At 46.5% G+C, this 15,764-nt stretch overlaps 1 protein-coding gene across 1 annotated transcript; it reads left to right on the plus strand.

The window, feature by feature from the left end:
• Window positions 1-2,431: 2,431 nt before the first annotated feature.
• LOC132782661 (NXPE family member 4-like) lies at window positions 2,432-12,870 on the plus strand. The gene is made up of 6 exons (XM_067470815.1): window positions 2,432-2,532; window positions 5,945-6,041; window positions 6,136-6,832; window positions 8,251-8,312; window positions 8,524-8,742; window positions 11,476-12,870. The coding sequence occupies exons 1-6, from the start codon at window positions 2,437-2,439 to the stop codon at window positions 12,009-12,011; spliced, it is 1,707 nt and encodes a 568-aa protein (XP_067326916.1). The 5' UTR covers window positions 2,432-2,436; the 3' UTR covers window positions 12,012-12,870.
• The last annotated feature ends 2,894 nt before the right edge of the window (window positions 12,871-15,764 follow it).

Consider the following 15,764-nt stretch of genomic DNA (forward strand, 5'->3'; position numbering starts at 1 on the left):
GAGGTCCTCTTGGTCGATCGTAAACCAGATCGGGGTATAGGGTGGCAACCTGTGTTGGATGGGGTTGCATTTCCCCTGAAGTCACAGGTCCGCAGTCTGGGTGTCCTCCTGGACTCATCACTTACGCTTGAAGCTCAGGCGTCAGCGGTAGCTGGGAGGGCCTTCACACAACTAAGACTCATGCACCAACTGTGATCGTACCTCGTGAAGGCGGATCTGGCCAGGGTGGTCCATGCCTTAGTCACCTCCAGATTGGATTACTGTAATGCACTCTACATGGGGCTACCATTGAAAACAGCCCGGAAATTTCAACTGGTCCAATGGGCGGTGGCCAGGTTGTTAACTGGTGCTCCTAACAGGGAGAGGTCAACCCTCCTGTTCAAGGAGCTCCACTGGCTGCTGTTCATTTTCCGGTCCCAATTCAAGGTGCAGGTGCTTACCTACAAAGCCCTAAACAGTTTGGGACCCACCTACCTGCGTGACCGCATCTCTGTGTACGAACCTACACGATCCCTTCGATCATCTGGAGAGACCCTACTCACGATCCCATCTTCATCGCAAGCGCGATTGGTGGGGACGAGGGACAGGGCCTTCTCGGTGGTGGCCCCTCGACTCTGGAACTCGCTCCCCAAGGACATTAGGCATGCCCCAACTCTGGCAGTCTTTAAGAGGAGCCTGAAAACGTGGTTGTTCCAGTGTGCCTTCCCGGAATAAGGCAACCCTAAGCAACATGTCCCTAATCGCACTTTACTAATGATCTAGGATTGTCTGCTTGCTCCCTCTCTCTCCAAATACCTACCCTAGTTATATGTCACCTTGTCATGCCCAGCTAAAAAATAATTATTATTACATTTGGCCCTGTCATAGGTTTTTAATGCGTCGTGGTGTTATTGTTACTGTTTATTGCTTTGTTTATGAGTTTATGTATTGCCTGTATTGCTGTTGTTGCTGTTTTTACTGATGTATTTGGGCTCGACCTCTTGTAAGCCGCACCGAGTCCTTCGGGAGATGGAAGCGGGGTATAAATAAAGGATTATTATTATTATTATTATTATTATTATTATTATTATAAAGGTTGGTGATTCCCATATTTTTGGAATTGCAGCTTCCTTGGAGAACATCTTGTGACCGCAGAAAGCAGTGGCCAAATTCGAGGAATGTCCATCAATAACAGACCCAACAAATGGATCCAAAAGAAGGTGGTAATTATTTCCTTTTGAGAAGATCACCGAGGGAAATGTTCCTTTCTTAGCTTGCACTTGCATCACCACTTCAGAGCACAAGCAAATGTTCTGATATATGGTTTGGCTTCTTTCAACCCCATTTCATGTCCTAAGCTTTGGGAAGGTTGTATTGTCGAAGGCTTTCATGGCTGGAATCACTAGGTTCTTGTGGGTTTTTTCGGGCTATAGAGCCATGTTCTAGAGGCATTTCTCCTGACGTTTCGCCTGCATCTATGGCAAGCATCCTCAGAGGTGTGAGGTCTGTTGGAAGTAGGAAAAATGGGTTTATATATCTGTGGAATGGCTGGGGTGGGGCAAGGAGCTCTTCCCTGCTGCAGTTAGGTGTGAATGTTTAGCTGATCACCTTCATTGCATTTGAAGGCTTGCCTGAGCCTGGGAAAATCTGTTGCTGGGAGGTGTTAATCTGTGCCTGGTTGTTTCCTCTCTGTTGTTTAGCTGTTATAATTTTAGAGTTTTTTAATACTGGTAGCCAGATTTTGTTCATTTTCATGGTCTCTTCCTTTCTGTTGAAATTGTCCACATGCTTGTGGATTTCAATGGCTTCTCTGTGTAGTCTGACATGGTGGTTGTTGGTGTGGTCCAGCATTTCTGTGTTCTCAAATAATATGCTGTGTCCAGGCTGGTTCATCAGGTGCTCTGCTATGGCTGACTTCTCTGGTTGAAGTAGTCTGCAGTGCCTTTCATGTTCCTTGATGCGTGTCTGGGCAATGCTGCGTTTGGTGGTCCCTCTGTAGACTTGTCCACAGCTGCATGGTATACAATGGTAGACTCCTGCAGAGGTGAGAGGATCCCTCTTGTCCTTTGCTGAACGTAGCATTTGTTGGATTTTCTTGGTGGGTTTGTAGATTGTTTGTATGTTGTGTTTCCTCATCAGCTTCCCTATGCGATCAGTGGCCATTCCACAGATATATAAACCCATTTTTCCTACTTCCAACAGACCTCACACCTCTGAGGATGCTTGCCATAGATGCAGGCGAAACGTCAGGAGAAATGCCTCTGGAACATGGCTCTATAGCCCGAAAAAACCCACAAGAACCTTTGGGAAGGTTGTCTTTGGATTACAAATACCAAAACACCCAACCTTGGATGTTAAAACCACTGCAATTAAAACCACTGGCAGGGAAATTCTGAATGCTTTTGGACTCTCTGTTTTGTTTTGTTTTGTTTTCAGAGAGATGCTTTGGGTGCTTTGATGCCTACCATGTCCAATTGGAAGCATCTTTTCATAGTCTTTGTTCTTGTTGGAGCCATGGGCATCATCTACATTCCATACAGAAACAGCTACAAGGTAGGAATCCATGCCCTGTTGGCAATAACAACATCATGGCTTTAGGTGAGAAGGAATAGTAGAGTTGGGTGTCATCCACATATAGGTGGCACTGAACTCCAAAACTCCAACTGACCTCTCTCAGCAGTTTCATGTACGAGGGGTATTTTTTAAGTAAGGTCCGTTTGAACATAAGTACACAACGAAAGTTTATTTCAAACAAGTAAATTTATTTTCAGAAAGTACATGCTTCACTCTATTTTTTTGACATAGTTGCCAAGTTTGTTCAAACACTTATCATACCTCTGAACCAATTTTAAAATGCCCTCTTCACGAATCCTCGCTTCAACTGAAGCCATCAAATCGTCTGTAATCAAAGAAGGGCGACCGGAGCGGTCCTCATCATGGACGTTGTCACGGCCATCTTTGAATTGTCGTACCCACTTACGCACTTTGCTTTCACTCATAACAGTCTCACCGTACACTTCACAAATCTGTCGATGAATTTCTGCAGCAGGCAGGTTCCTTGCTGACAAAAACTGTATCACTGATCTCGACACGGCGGGAAATTCGTTTGAGAGACCTGTTATTGTGAAACGCCTGTTCTCACGAATCCTTGCTTCAACTGAAGCCACCAAATCGTCTGTAATCAAAGAAGGGCGACCGGAGCGGTCCTCACCATGGACGTTGTCACGGCCATCTTTGAATTGTCGTACCCACTTACGCACTTTGCTTTCACTCATAACAGTATCACCGTACACTTCACAAATCTGTCGATGGATTTCTGCAGCAGGCAGGTTCCTTGCTGACAAAAACCGTATCACTGAGTGAACCTCACATGCGGCAGGTGAGTTGATAGTCTTAAACATTTTTAAAGCACAGAACAGAACCATACAGGTGAGCTACAGAGCGGAAACTGAGCACAGTTGTTCCCCAGGCATGCCGGTACACGACGCACGCACTCGTTGCACCAGGATTGTGGCGCAGCAGACTGAGTGTCAGCTGCATTAAGAACTTCGAACTCATGACCTCTGACTAAAAGGTCATGAGTTCGAAGCCAGCCCAGGTTGGAGTGGGTTTCCAACCAATTATATGTAGCCTGTTGTCGACCTTTGCAACCCAAAAGACAGTTGCATCTGTCAAGTAGGAAAATTAGGTACCACCTTAATGTGTGGGGAAGCTAAATTAACTGATTTATGAGGCCATAAAGAAGATTCCAGCAAAGCATTCCAGCGGGGAAGCATGCGGGGAATGCGGAAGTGCTTCATCAGCATCGCAGATGGACGATGAAAGCGACAGCTCCCCGGCGGCCAGAAAAAGTTAAATATCCTCTGTGTATGTCTGTATATGTTTGTATGTCAAAAATTAGCATTGAATGTTTGCCATATATGTGTACACTGTAATCCCTGCGGGGTGAGAAGGGCGGAAGATAAAAGCTATAAATAAATAAATAAATAAAATATGCGCACAAACTACTAGTGTTTACAACAAAACGGACCTTACTTAAAAAATACCCCTCGTATATGTTGAACAGCATGATGAGGGACAAGACAGAGCCCTGAGGAATCCCACAGGACAATGGTCAGGGGTTTGAAGAGGAATTTCCCAGCACCACCTTCTGGGTACATCCCTCCAGTCCCATCCCAATTGCTTCCTCACCACCAACACCTTGGAAAACCAGTTTGGCTCCACTCCATAAGAAGGGACACTCAGGAGGCTTTGTGTCCACCACCTTAGACATTTCCCCATTCCAGACGTCAGCCAGAACTTTGAAAGAAACTCATGCCAAGGTGACAGGAAAATCCCCAAAAGCCATTAGGAATCCATCCGAATCCATAAGCCTCTTGGGGCGAAACATCTTAATCCGTCTCCCACCCCTGCAGAGATTTGAAGTCCTAGAGGACTTCCTGACCAGGTAGTAATCGGTCAATGACAACGGAACTGTGTGGTATGAAGTTCCTCCATACCACACCAGGTCCCATCTCCCACCATCCTCTAACCACAATGACTTGTGCTTGGGGATCCTGGAAGTTACAACTCAAAATATAGCTCTTCCAAGTTCTGCTAGGAACACTCAGCTCTTGGTCTTCCCTAGTTCCTATTCCCTTGTTTATTCGTTCAGTCACCTCTGACTCTGTGACCTCATATTTATTTATTTATCGTGTCAGGAGCAAACCAAACAGTTGTATTGCATTTTTTAACAAACAAAGAAAACAAATAAAACAAAACACAAAGTTTGCAAGCTTGGTAGTTGATTAAATGTCCTTTGACCAGTCTCTGGCCACTTGGAGTGCCTCTGGTGTTACTATAAGAAGGTCCTCCCTTGTGCATGTGGCAGGGCTCAGGTTGCATTGCAGCAGGTGGTCAGTGGTTTGCTCTTCTCCACACTCGCATGTTGAGGATTCCACTTTGTGGCTCCATTTCTTAAGAGTGGCTCCGCATCTCGTGGTGCCAGAGCGCAGTCTGTTCAGGGCCTTCCAAGCCGCCCAGTCTTCTGTGTGCCCAGGGGGGAGTCTCTCATCTGGTATCACCCATGTATTGTGGTGCTGGGTTTGAGCCTGCCACTTTTGGACTCTCGCTTGCTGGGGTGTTCCAGCGAGTGTCTCTGTAGATCTAAGAAAACTATTTCTAGATTTAAGTCGTTGATGTGCTGGCTGATACCCAAACAAGGGATGAGCTGGAGATGTCTCTGCCTTGGTCCTTTCACTATTGGCTGCAACTTCCCGGCGGATGTCAGGTGGTGCAATACTGGCTAAGCAGTGTCACTTCTACAGTGGTGTAGGGCACAGACACCCCGTGATAATGCTGCATGTCTCATTAAGAGCCACACCCACTGTTTTAGCGTGGTGAGATGTGTTCCACACTGGGTATGCGTACTCAGCAGCAGAGCAGCAAGGGCAGATGTCTTCACTGTGTCTGGTTGTGATCCCCAGGTTTTGCCAGTCAGCTTTCATATGATATTGTTTCTAGCACCCACCTTTTGCTTGATGTTCAGGCAGTGCTTCTTGTAGGTCAGGGCACGGTCCAGAGTGACTCCTCCCAGGTATTTGGGTGCGCTGCAATGCTCCAGTGGGATTCCTTCCCAGGTAATAATCCTCAGAGCTTGGGATGCTTGTCTGTTCTTAAGGTGAAAAGCACATGTCTGTGTTTTAGATGGATTAGGGATCAGTTGGTTTTCCCTGTAATAGGCAGTAAGAGCACCTAGAGCTTCAGAGAGCTTCTGTTTAACCATCTCAAAGCTCCCTGCTTGAGCGGGAATGGCACGATCATCAGCATAGATGAAACTCTCTGTTCCTTCTGGCAGTGGCTGGTCATTTGTGTACACAAATGACCAGCCAAGGGTTGGAACCTGGGACAATGCAGGGAAAGGCAATAGGTCCCCCCATTGAGTCATGCTCTTTCCTTGTCATTATGTCATCACTCTTTGTCCCAGATGGGAAGGATCACAAGTCAAGCAGCAACTGAGCAGCAAGCTGTAGACATACATAAGTGCTCCCAAAGCTTCAAGACCAAACCAGTCTCTGTTTCAGGTATGTATTTCAGGTAACAAATTGCATTAGATTGCATGTTGTTGGGGTTTTTTTTCTCTTTAAAATAATCTCTTTCAAACCCTTTTAATCAAAGATGGCAGTAGTGGATATTTTCCCCTGCAAGATGGACTCTTGAACCAGATCAGAATGGGGTGGATAAAAAAGAAGACAGAAAGAGAAGAAATCCTGGCAAAGCTGGACCAGTTGATGCCCCATGTGACTTTTAGTGATATTAATAAGACCACCAGTGCTAAGAACAGCAGAGCCACCATCTTGAACCCAAAGGACTCTTACTGTGTCGGAGAAGACTTGATGGTGCAGCTGGATTTGTACGATCGTTCAGGAAACAGGAAGAAACATGGAGGAGACTTCTTGAGAGCAAGGATCTATTCCTCGAGCCTCAAGGCTGGAGCGTCTGGGAACATCACAGACTTTGGGAACGGGACATTCCTGGTCAATTTCACCTTATTTTGGGAGGGGGACACCAGAGTCTCCCTCTTGCTCATCCACCCCAGTGAAGGCGTTTCCGCCCTCTGGGCAGCGAGGAAGAAAGGCTACAACAAAATTGCTTTCACAGGAAAATTTTTGAATGGAACATCTGAAGTCACTGCTGAATGTGGATTTAACATGACCAGAAAAGCAGAACTGTGCGAGTATCTAGATGAGCGTGACCAAGAAGCCTTCTTCTGCCTCAAACCAAAGCATGTCCCATGTGCAGCTTTAGTGCAACTGAAATCCTACGATAAACCCATCTCCTATCTCACAGACTTGGAACGGAGTCTTTTGGAGAGGTATTTACTTTTTAATAATCAACTTGTTGATTTTTAGTAATCAATTCAGTCAATATTTTATTTTAATACTAGCTGTACCCGCCATGCATTGCTGTGGCCAGGGGCGGCTCTTCCATTACGCAAAGTAAGCGGTCGCAGAACACTTTTTTTTGCAGAGGCTCCTCTGTAAATGCCCCTCGACCGCCACTTGAGGAGCACCCCCTCAGCTCACAACAGCCCTAGCAGTCCGGGGGGAGCCTCGGCTTTCTTGCCTCACTGCCGGGCGATCCTCTTCCCAAAGGGGCCGGGCCCTTGAGCCTCGCCTAGCCCCTCTCGTTCCCGCTCCACCTGGCCACCGGGTATGCAAGCAGAACCGCTGCTCATTCGTTCTCTGCGTTCGATCCCTTCCCCATGACCGGCTCCCTTTCCCGATCCCCCGGCACTCCACCCACTTCCTCTCCTCTACCCAATCCACGGGTGGGCCAAGGGGCGGAGCCACCGCGTCTGGCCCGCTTCGGGTCCAGAGGCGTGTCTGAAGACCCCAGCGTGCGCACCAAAAGTCACCTCTTCTCTTGACTTTCTCTTCAGCCATTGGGACCAAGAGAGAGAGAGAGAGAGAGAGCCCCTCTGGCTGGAGGTATCTCCCACCTCCGCTCCCTCCTTTGTTTTTGCGCCTACCTTCAGGAAAGGTGGGCATCTCCACCTCTCTCTCTCTCTCTCTTGGTCCCAATGGCTGAAGAGAAAGTCAAGAGAAGAGGTGACTTTTGGTGCGCACGCTGGGATCTTCAGACAATATTCTTGTGGGTCCGTAGGTGACTGTGGAGCCCTATTCTTGATCCGCATCTTCTCCCGCAGTGAGGGCATTGGTTTCCAGGGGGAAGGCAGTCTCGGTTGGGGTTGGCTTGATGCGCCTTCCTCTTGGCACGTTTCTCTCTTTCACCCTCCATTCGTGCCTCTTCAAATTCTGCAGCACTGCTGGTCACAGCTGATCACCAGCTGGAGCTCTCAAGGGTCAGGGCTTCCCAGTTCTCAGTGTCTATGCCAGAGATTTTAAGGTTGGCTTTGAGCCCATCTTTAAATCTCTTTTCCTGTCCACCAACATTCCATTTTCCTTTCTTGAGTTCGGAGTAGAGCAACTGCTTTGGGAGACGGTGGTCGGGCATCCGGACAATGTGGCTGGTCCAGTGGAGTTGATGGTGGAGGACCATTGCTTCAATGCTGGTGGTCTTTGCTTCTTCCAGCAAGCTGACATTTGTCCGCATGTCTTCCCAAGAGATTTTCAGGATTTTCCAGAGGCAGCGCTGGCCAAGATATACTCAAGTCAACACCATTTCCCAAATAGGCTCATGCAATCCCAAGGGTTGGGTTTTAATGAAAGTGCTCTTGTTGGGTTCCTGATCCTTTCTTTCACCCCATAGCCATTCTCCTTTTTCTTGAAGGTCCAACGTTGGAGTTGAGATCCCTCACATGTTTGAGGAAATTCATGTGCTACAATGTGGAGGTGAGTGGCATTTCCTGATGTTGGATGATCTCTGGATTTGTATGAACAATAGACATTCTTTCTTTCCTGGGGTGTTGTATACGTCCTAGTCTTTGCTTCTGAGGGCTTTGGGATTCTGATGGTGGCTACAGACACCTTCTTTGTCAGTGAGGGCCTTTATGACCTCCTGCAGTCCCTTTTCAGCCTATTCACCCTTGCTTCCTTTTTCCAGGGAACCAGACCAAGGCAAGTGAGAAATGTCAGTTTGGGATGAGCCCCCAATTTCCCAGTGGCTTCCTGTGGCAAAACCAGTGGTATCCTCTCTTTTGCAACATGTCCCCTTTCAACACTTTGGAGCAGATTCAGGCGTGCTTGAAAGGCAAGCTGGTCTATTTCATGGGAGACTCAACTGTGCGCCAATGGATGGAGAACCTCAAGAAAAGATTGACCAGTAGGTTCTCTATTTGGTCATTGTTTCCTGAGATATTGACAAGCTGGAATGTGTCCAGAGGAGGGCGACTAAAATGATCAAGGGTCTGGAGAACAAGCCCTAAGAGGAGCGGCTTAGGGAACTGGGCATGTTTAGCCGGAAGAAGAGAAGGCTGAGAGGAGATATGATAGCCATGTATAAATATGTGAGAGGAAGCCACAGGGAGGAGGGAGCAAGCTTGTTTTCTGCTTCCTTGCAGACTAGGACGCGGAACAATGGCTTCAAACTACAAGAGAGGAGATTCCATCTGAACATGAGGAAGAACTTCCTGACTGTGAGAGCTGTTCAGCAGTGGAACTCTCTGCCACGGAGTGTGGTGGAGCCTCCTTCCTTGGAAGCTTTTAAGCAGAGGCTGGATGGCCATCTGTCAGGGGTGATTTGAATGCAATATTCCTGCTTCTTGGCAGAATGGGGTTGGACTGGATGGCCCATGAGGTCTCTTCCAACTCTTTGATTCTATGATTTAGTACAAGGAGTATTTTTTTAAGTAAGGTCCATTTTGTTGTAGACACTGTTGTAGTTCGCACGCATACCGCAACGAGCGCGTGCGTCGTGTACCGGCATGCCTCAGGAACAACTGTGCTCAGTTTCCACTCTGTAGCTCACCTGTACGGTTCTGTTCTGTGCTTTAAAAATGTTTAAGACTCTCAACTCACCCTCCGCATGTGAGGTTCGCTCAGTGATACGGTTTTTGTCAGCAAGGAACCTGCCTGCTGCAGAAATCCATCAACAGATTTGTGAAGTGTACGGTGAGACTGTGATGAGTGAAAGCAAAGTGCGTAAGTGAGTACGACAATTCAAAGATGGCCGTGACAACGTCCATGATGAGGACCGCTCTGGTCGCCCTTCTTTGATTACAGACAATTTGATTTGATCGCACACTCAAATCTTAAGTTTTTGTGGTCCTCTGTTAGGAGTTTCGGGACCCAACGGGAGCACAGTTTCCTAAACTTTAGGTGTTCAGAAACAGTGTTGTAAAGCACTGATCCCGACACGTCAGGAAATTCGTTTGAGAGACCTGTTATTGTGAAGCGCCTGTTCTCACGAATCCTCGCTTCAACTGAAGCCACCAAATTGTCTGTAATCAAAGAAGGGTGACCGGAGCGGTCCTCACCATGGACCTTGTCATGGCCATCTTTGAATTGTCGTACCCACTTACGCACTTTGCTTTCCCTCAGAACAGTGTCACCGTACACTTCACAAATCTGTCGATGAATTTCTGCAGCAGGCAGGTTCCTTGCTGACCAAAACCGTATCACTGAGTGAACCTCACATGTGGAGGGTGAGTTGATAGTCTTAAACATTTTTAAAGCACAGAACAATTGTGCCACCGGGCACAATTCAAAGTGCTGGCTTTAGCCTTTAAAGCCCTAAACGGTTCTGGCCCGACCTATCTGTCCGAACGCATCACCCCCTATGAACCAGTTAGGACATTAAGATCGTCCGGGGAGTCCCTGTTCTCGATCCCGCCAGAGACAGGGCCTTCTCAGTGGTGGCCCCTCGGCTGTGGAACGCCCTTCCCGCAGACGTTAGATCGGCCCCCTCCCTGCTGGCGTTCAGGAGAAGAGTGAAGACCTGGCTCTTTGAACAGGCGTTCAATTAAGTAGTGCAATCAATTGACTGAGTTTGGAACTTGGAATTTGGAACTTGGAATAATGGACGAGGAGATTGGATTATGACTTTACTGATGAGACGTGTTGGATTAGTTATATGGATGTATTGATGTCATGTTGATTTACTGATGTATTGTTGTATTGTTTTCGTTGCTTCAGTTATTGTTTAAATGTTACTGCTAATGCTGTGCACTTTGTATATTGACCTGTTGTAAACCGCACTGAGTCGCCTGCGGGCTGAGATAGTGCGGTATACAAATAAAGTAAATAAGTAAATAAATAAATAAATAAACAGAAGCGTGGAGGTGAGCTACAGAGCGGAAACTGAGCACAGTTGTTCCCGAGGCATGCCGGTACACGACGCACGCACTCCTTGCGGTATGCACGCGAACGACTAGTGTCTACTAGGGCTGGGTGGTTTCGTTTCGTTAATTCGTAATTCGTTAATAATTCGTTAATTTTTTCAATTACAAAACGATAACGAACCATTCTGGAGCAATTTTTAAAAAACGAATTTTTAAACACGTTTTGTAAATGCTTCGTATTTTGTTATTGTATTCGTTTCGTTATTGTTCTGAGGTCGTTTCGTTATTATTTCCGCATGTCTGGGGCAAGTTTTTTGTTTAATTAGTGAAAAAAAATTATAATATCACACCAACAGTCAACAACAGAGGGAGAGGGAAGCTTCAGAAGTTTTTGGAGGTTTTTTAGCGTATTTCGCGGTTGCGTCCGCCATTAACGAATCGATTCGTTATTGTTTCAGAAATCGATTCGTTAATGTTTTGTAATTTTTTTCACATTTACGAAATTTCGTAAATATCGAACTTTTTAAAAGGAAAATTTTGTAATTATTTTAAATAACGAAACGCAAAAAACCCCAAAAAATGAATCGATTTTAGAAACAAAATTTTCCGTTGTTACCCAGGCCTAGTGTCTACAACAAAACGGACCTTACTTAAAAAATACTCCTCGTACAATCCAAGGTTTCTCAGCCAGCGTTCCTGAAACCATAAGGTTCCCTGAGAGGTTGCTATGATTAGATGGTGAAAACCTAATTCAATTTTCTTCTCTTCTCCATTAGGCCTTGTCTATCTTAATATCCATAATAGTGGAAGGCCACAGAAATTAATTGCTGTCGACACTGCCAAGAACATTCTGATCCAGTGGAAAAAACACGGGCACCCTTACATTGGAACCAGTGAGTACTCCATCAAGGATCACTCCTATATCGCTCGGGATATGGACACCATTGCTGGGGACAGAGACACGGCGCTTGTCATTTCCTTGGGCCAGCACTTCCGCCCCTTCCCCCTGGAGCTCTTCATCCAAAGAGCCATCAATGTCCGCCGAGCCATCCAGCGCTTACTCCTGAGGAGCCCAGGCACCAGGGTCCTCATCAAGGGAGAGAACACCCGGGAGATGGACGGCGACCAGGAGAAGCTTAGCGACTTCCATGGCTACGTCCAAAACCTTGCCACAAAAGAACTTTTCCAAGATCTCAATGTGGGTTTCATTGACGCCTGGGACATGACAGTTGCGTACAACACTCAGAAAGTTCACCCTCCGGATTCTGTGGTCTGGAGTGAGATTCTTATGTTTTTGAATTATGTATGTTAAGACCTCAGAGGGATTCTAGGTCTGGAAGCCTTGAACCCCTCTGAGGAAAACTTAGGGTGCTGTGTATGTTTAATGTATTGTCGAAGGCTTTCATGGCTGGAATCACTGGGTTGTTGTAGGTTTTTCCGGGCTATATGGCCATGTTCTGGAGGCAATTTTTCTCCTGATGTTTCTCCTGCATCTATGGCAAGCATCCTCAGAGGTAGTGAGGTCTGTTGGAAGTAGGAAAAATGGGTTTATATATCTGTGGAATGATGACCAGGGTGAGACAAAGGACTCTTGTCTGCTGGGGCTAGGTGTGAATGTTTCAGCTGATCACCTTGATTAGCATTCAATGGCTTGGAAGTGCCTGGGGGGAATCTTTTGTTGAGAGTGATTTTATGTGCCTGTTTGTTTCCCCTCTGTTGTTTTGCTGTTGTAATTTTTGAGTTTTTTAATACTGGTAGCCAGATTTTGTTCATTTTCATGGTTTCCTCCTTTCTGTTGAAATTGTCCACATGCTTTTTGTGGATTTCAATGGCTTCTCTGTGTAGTCTGACATGGTGGTTGTGAGAGTGGTCCAGCACTTCTGTGTTCTCAAATAATATGCTGTGTCCAGGTTGGTTCATCAGGTGCTCTGCTCTCACAACCACCATGTCAGACTACACAGAGAAACCATGAAAATGAACAAAATCTGGCTACCAGTATTAAAAAAACTCAAAAATTACAACAGCAAAACAACAGAGGGGAAACAAACAGGCACATAAAATCACTCTCAACAAAAGATTCCCCCCAGGCACTTCCAAGCCATTGAATGCTAATCAAGGTGATCAGCTGAAACATTCACATCGAGCCCCAGCAGACAAAAGTCCTTTGTCTCACCCTGGTCATTCCACAGATATATAAACCCATATTCCTACTTCCAACAGACCTCACTACCTCTGAGGATGCTTGCCATAGATGCAGGCGAAACGTCAGGAGAAAAATTGCCTCCAGAACATGGCCATATAGCCCGGAAAAACCTACAACAACCCTGTGTATGTTTAGTCTGGAGAAAAAAAGGCTGAGCAAAAGGGGACACGAGAGCCCTATTTAAATATTCCCAAATGAGTTCGTTCACATTGAGGAAGGGGAAACCTTGTTTCCTGCTGTTCTAGAGACCGGGATACAATGGAGCCATGGATTCAAACAACCAGAAAAGAGATCCCACTTAAACACTAGGAAGTACTTCCTGATGGTCGGAGCTGTTGGTCTTCCAGAAAGACTTGAAGACGTGGATGTTCCAATGTGGATGTTCCAATGAATAATGGTCTAGCTACTGATTAAGTTTGCCTATCCCTAATCTTTTGGTTGGATCTCTAGCACTTTATTCCCAGCCCTGGCCCTACAGTTTGCATTTGCACAAGCCCTTGTCCTGCCCCTTTCTTCTCAAATCTGCACATGCCCAGTTTTCTCAGCTACTGGTTGTTTGATGTTTGGTTTCTGCTTTTATTGGTTTTACTGTTTTAATAAATTTTACTGTTTTTAATTGTGTTACTTTGTAACCTTTGTTTATATTGGGCTTGGTCACCATATAAGCCACCCCGAGTCCTTTCGGGGAGATGGACGCAGGATATAAGACTAAAGTTGTTGTTGTTGTTGTTGTTAACTCATGAGTGAATGGCCACCTAGTGAGCCTAGTCCCTCGGCCGGGTGTCACTCCCTCTGTCCACCTCCAAGGACATGCGTGCACCAAGGATCCCGAAGGCCAACCAAAATTCTTTGGCTGCACCTCTCGGCCGATGATAGTTGGAAGGCCATCCTTCTCCTGCTCCTGCTCCTTCTTCTGCTGTTGCTCCTTCTCCTCCTCCTCCTCCTCTTGCTCCTGCTCCTTCTCCTGCTCCTGTTTCTACTTCTTCCCCCTCTCCTGCTCCTCCTCCTCCTCCTGCTCCTTCTCCTGATCCTTCTCCTGCTGCTCTTGCTCCTTCTCCTGCTTGCTCCTTCTCCTGCTTCTTCTCCTGCTCCACCTCCTTCTCCTGCTCCTTCTCCTGCTCCTTCTCCTGCTTTTTCTCCTGCTCCTGATCCTCCTCCTTCTCCTGTTCCTTCTCCTGATCCTTCTTCTCCTGCTTCTCCTGCTCCTTCTCCTGCTGTTGCTCCTCCTCCAACTCCTCTTGCTGTTGCTCCTTATTTATTTATTTATTTATTTATTTATTTATTTACAGTTCTTATATTCCGCCCTTCTCACCCCGCAGGGGACTCAGGGCGGATTACAGTAAACACATATATGGCAAACATTCAATGCCAGTTTGACAAACAACATTTAACAGACAAAGGCTATTTAACTTCTTTTTTTTTTCTGGCCGCCAGGGGAGCTGCTGCTTTTCATCGTCCATCAACGACACCGATGAAGTTCTTCCGCATTCCACATTCCCCGGAGTCTTCTTTCTTTATGGCCTCATAAATTAGTTAAATTTAGCCTCCCACACAAGGTGGTCCCTTATTTTCCTACTTGACAGATGCAACTGTCTTTCGGGTTGCAAAGGTCGACAACGGGCTACACAATGGCTGGACACCCACTCCAGCCCGGGCTGGCTTCGAACTCATGACCTTTTGGTCAGAGTGATCTTAATGCAGCTGACACTCAGCCAGCTGCGCCACAATCCTTCTCCTGCTTCTTCTTCCTGCTCCTTTTCCTCCTGCTCCTGCTCCTTCTCCTGATCAAGGATCTGGAGAACAAGCCCTATGAGGAGCAGCTTAAGGAGCTGGGCATGTTTAGCCTGAAGAAGAGAAGGCTGAGAGGAAATATGATAGTCATGTATAAATATGTGAGAGGAAGCCACAGGGAGGAGAGAGCAAGCTTGTTTTCTGCTTCCCTGGAGACTAGGACACGAAACAATGGCTTCAAACTACAAGAGAGGAGATTCCATCTGAACATGAGGAAGAACTTCCTGACTGTGAGAGAGCCGTTCAGCAGTGGAACTCTCTGCCCCGGAGTGTTGTGGAGGCTCCTTCTTTGGAAGCTTTGAAACAGAGGCTGGATGGCCATCTGTCAGGGGTGATTTGAATGCAATATTCCTGCTTCTTGGCAGAATGGGGTTGGACTGGATGGCCCATGAGGTCTCTTCCAACTCTTTGATTCTATGATTCTATGAATCTATGATTCTATGATTCTCCTCCTTCTCTTGCTCCTTCTCCTTCCCCTTCTTCTCCTTCTCCTCCTTCTCCTCCTTGATATCTTCTTCGTCTCCTTCATCCTCTCCTTCTCCTTCTCCTGCTTCTACTCCTGGTCCTTCTCCTGCTCCTGTTCCTGTTTCTACTCCTGGTCCTTATCCTTCTCCTTATCCTCCTCCTTTTCTTTACTAAAACAAATAAAATGGGTTAAAAGGAATTATGCTGCACATCTGTGCAAGACACCCAGAATCCTTTCTGTGCACCAAATAAGTGTCTTTCAGTCTTTAATCTGGGCTGAACTTTGTTCAGAAAAAAATGTGGATGGAGTCTCAGTTGCAGAGAGTCATATGACAGGTGGGTGGCAGCAGAGCTACATGAAATCAAGATAAGTTTTGCACCACAGGGTTCCCTCTGTCCCAAATGGCTCTATATACGAGCGAGTGTTAATACTTTCTCACTTCTAACAGTCTCTGTTCCTGTTTCCCCGAATACCACTTTGATTTCTAGACATCCACCCAAAAGGAAAGCTTCAGAAACTGCTGGCCATGGGTTTGTCTAGAAGTCACCCTTACGTTGGCAAGTATGGCTACACAATGAAGAACCACAGCTACATCACAAGTGACA

This window comes from Anolis sagrei, chromosome 7, assembly GCF_037176765.1.
Source record: "Anolis sagrei isolate rAnoSag1 chromosome 7, rAnoSag1.mat, whole genome shotgun sequence".
Taxonomy (NCBI): Eukaryota; Metazoa; Chordata; class Lepidosauria; order Squamata; family Dactyloidae; genus Anolis; species Anolis sagrei.